General features: G+C 41.2%; 1 protein-coding gene across 1 annotated transcript; it reads right to left on the bottom strand.

The window, feature by feature from the left end:
- Positions 1-427: 427 nt before the first annotated feature.
- Positions 428-1252, bottom strand: LOC138875390 (uncharacterized). Its single transcript, XM_070154216.1, has one exon. The coding sequence runs from the start codon at positions 1250-1252 to the stop codon at positions 428-430; it is 825 nt and encodes a 274-aa protein (XP_070010317.1).
- Between the last annotated feature and the right edge of the window lie 2740 nt (positions 1253-3992).

Genomic DNA, 3992 nt, shown 5'->3' with positions numbered 1-3992 from the left:
TTGAAGACTCGATTCATAAGATCCATGAAAGTTTACAGGGCATTTGTTAGCCCAAAAGACATCACCAGAAATTCAAAGTGCCCATACCGAGTCCTGAAAGTTGTTTTTGGAGTACCTTGCTCCCTTATCTTCAATTGTTGATAACCGGACCGCAAGTCAATTTTTGAGAAACATGTAGCACCTTGCAATTGATCAAACAAGTCATCTATTCTTGGTAAAGGATATTTATTTTTGACTGTGACCTTGTTGAGTTGCCAGTAGTCAATACACATCCGTAGCGACCCACCTTTCTTCCTTACAAACAAGGCTGGTGTGCCCCACGTTGACACACTCGGCCGGATGAAACCTTTTTCTAGCAAATCCTTCAGATGTTCCTTTAGCTCTTTCAATTCTTCCGATGCCATCGTGTAAGGTGGAATTGATATAGCTATGTGCCTAGCATCACATCGATCCCAATATTGATTTCCCTGTCTGGTGGGATACCAGGGAGCTCATCTGGAAAGATACCCGAAAATTCATTAACAACTAGTACGGACTCAAGGCTAGGTGCCTCGGCATTGGTGTCCGTAACCCAAACTAAATGATAGATACACCCCTTCTTGATCATCTTCGTGGCCTTAAGGTAAGAAATAAACCAACCTTTTGGCACTACATTATCTCTCATACATTCACCAACGGGCTCATTAGGAAATTCAAGCCTCATGGTTCTAGTACGACAATCAAGTTTGGCAAAGCATGAATAAAGCCAATCCATTCTCATTATTACATCAAAGTCGACCATCCCTAATTCAATAAGATCGGTCGTGGTATCCCTACCCCGTACCGTAACAACACAACCTCTATAAACTCGAGAAACCGTAATAGACTCACCAACTGGAGTAGACACCGAAAATTGCTCATGAAGCTGATTCGGTTTTATCCCAAATTCCATAGCAACAAAAAGGGTAACATAGGACAAGGTGGAACCAGGGTCAATAAGTGCATACACATCAAGAATTTGGACAGTCAGAATACTTGTGACAATATTTGTAGAAGCCTTTGCGGTCTGACGACCACTCATAGCATAGAACCGGCCGGGTCCTCCTAAACTCTGCGCACCATCCATAGCTGCACCACGCCCTGCGGGTACTGGGGTACCTCGTGCTGGAGAAGTGGCTGAAGATGTAGCAGCTGCTAGACTGGATAACTGTGTTGTGCCCCTACCCGCTCCCTCGCAGGATACATGACAATACCTCTGAATATGACCCCTCATCCCATATCCAAAACATACGGGTAACTCCAAATAGCAAACCCCTGAGTGTATATTCCCGCACCTGGGGCACAGTGACCTCTACTGCTGCTGGGACCTCTCTCCTGACCGACCCCGCTGGTGGGATCCCCTATTGCCCTGAACGGGGTTGAAAATACTCCACTACTGCTGCTGGCTGGGCCCTAATTGTAGTGCACTGGCTGAAGACTGCGGAACAGACTAGGACGACCCTAACGATCCTCCCTTGAAAGCTGATCTTCCCTTACCTAGTGACTCTCCCATATTGCCCGTAGGAACATCTTGGAGGTTCTAGCCATGACGATGATGAAATTTCTCTAATAAACTAAGAAGAAAGAATGCGAAAGAGGATGGGTATGGCTTTGCGAATTTGAAAATGTTGAGAAAGTAAGAATTATCAAACGATTGGTGCATTTATAGGAGTCGAATGGGCAGTGGAAGGGACGAACCAATAGCGGTTCATGGGCTTCTCGATAGTCGCATTTGATGGCGACCCTTGCACAGTTTTTTGGGTATGGCATTTAATGCTCTGATAGGTTGACGTCACGGCGATGATGCCCTCGGAATAGGATCTCAAAATCATTTCCTATCGCATCGTTCTAGGAAACACGAGGACTATCTATATACAGTGAAATCAGAATATCCAATTTCTTGTCATTAAGGCACTTCGGGAGATCACCTCGATGGCTCGAGGCTGCAGCCAAATATCCTCCCTCGAGAGTCATCGACACTCGACCTCAGGGTAGTAATGATCACAACTATAGTAAAAATGGGGAGTTCCTAAGGTACACGCCTAGGACTGACAGGGCCTAGTGAACAATCATGAAGCAAAGAAGGAACTTATGGCTGAAAATTTTTAAGAAGATTTGAAAAGTCACTATTCCTTGGATGCAAGGAAACTATTGTCTTTAAGGAGGTAATTATAATGTTGTATACACTAATGTTTTCAATTTTGACTTCTGTGGTTGCCTGGTTGGTGCATTTCTTTGGAGGAGCAAGAATTCCTAAAGAGTTATTTTTATTCAATAGATACTGTAACTTCTACTACTTTGCTTTGGGACTCCAAATTCGATGAAGTGTACATGAACTACATGTATTTTATTTTGTAGCACCAAAGTGATAGATTTCATAGAGGGTATGCCTATGGTTACTAAGCTGCTAAAGTTAATATAGATTTCATAAGTGATTTGGTTTAGCAACTAGGCTATTAAAGCTGATATTTGAAAAAAAAGCATGGCAAATTTGTAGATGTTTGTTGTAATAGCCAGTTAATGCATAGCGATTAAGAGAGTTTTCATGATAAGTTAGAGATTAAGAGGATTAAAAAGATAAATAAGGAGAAGAAAATAAGAGAAAGGGATCACTAGGTGATATAAATTTATATTATTAATCAAATCCTGTTGAAGAAACTTGATGACTAAATATTTCTTTTATTGGTAATATTGGTAGACTGGTGATTAGTCTAGAATTCGGGGATAATGCTGGAAACAATTTTAAATCCTTGCTAGAAAAAAAAAGAGTTACTTCTTTATTAATGAAAACGTACCTCAACTCAAAGTTATTTTCATATGAGACTTCTAACTTTTACAATTACTGCACCAAGAGAAGTGATGTCACAAAAGATATCACAATAGGTAGTGATGTCAACTCGTGGTGTACTTTGTCCCAAAGAGAAGTGACTGTTGCACTGTCTGCACAGCCACTACTGGGCAGTTGCATTCCATCTAGATAGTGGACTTTTTACTTCTGTCAGAACACACCAACGGACCAGATCCTCGTTGTGTTCCGCTTTTGTAACAGTTACCGGATGGTCACTTTCTTCTGTCACATTCCAGCTGTGTACTTGACCTGTACTTCTATCAGAGAACCTACAGGGAGCAGGTCCCTGTTGTGTTCCTCTTTATATTGATTGTGTACAGTCAGTGACTTCTTTGTGCCGGAGAACCATAAGAGATCGGGCACCAGGTCCCTGTGATGTTCCTCTCTGTGATCGTTTAGTTCCTTCCTGTTGCTGAATTGTTCATATGAGATGTATAACCTATGTGACAAGGTTCTCTATCTGGTTCTTCATAATAAGTTTGTTAGATAATCAAAACATAAGAAGTATAAGGCTAAGACATTGAAAACCCATCATTTTCCCCCTTTTTGATGATGACAAACTTAAGGATGAAAAACATTTGTTTAGATCAGGATTAACAGTTAATTAACCAAATGAGTCAGCAGTTCTCCCTTAATCTTAGATCTCCCTCCTTTGATCATCACAAGCATAGCATAGTTCCCCCTTAATCTTCTCAGCCCCATCCCCATCTATTATATAATTTCCCCCTTTTGGCATCATTAAAAAGACCAACTAGAATGACAAAGAGCACACGAAGGTAATAAGAATAAAGAAGTCTAACACAACTATATCATGCCACATATGTGCACACAGTCATAACATAAAAGAGAAACCAGAGGAACACGGTGTTGTACATGCCAAAAAAATGGGAGCTGTTTCATTTATGTTTACATTGGACTGAATTCTCTTTAGAGTAATGGTTAAGTTCAGCATGCCATCACAAAACAAAAACAAGTAAACACAAGTAAAACAGCAGCCACAGGAAGTTGGAGAAAAAATAGCTAGATACTAGGGAGAATCCTAGGGAGCACTAAGGAAGGAGGATTGGAGGAAGAGACAATAATGGTTTTGAGAACCAGGTCCAGTCTAGCATTTGCGGCCAATTGT

This window comes from Nicotiana sylvestris, chromosome 8 (genome assembly GCF_000393655.2).
Source record: "Nicotiana sylvestris chromosome 8, ASM39365v2, whole genome shotgun sequence".
NCBI classification, from domain to species: Eukaryota; Viridiplantae; Streptophyta; class Magnoliopsida; order Solanales; family Solanaceae; genus Nicotiana; species Nicotiana sylvestris.
This window is presented reverse-complemented; position numbering and strand designations above follow the sequence as displayed.

Coding starts and splice junctions, on each gene's coding strand:
- LOC138875390 (XM_070154216.1), bottom strand. CDS start 1,252: ATGAGGGGTCATATTCAGAGGTATTGTCATGTATCCTGCGAGGGAGCG.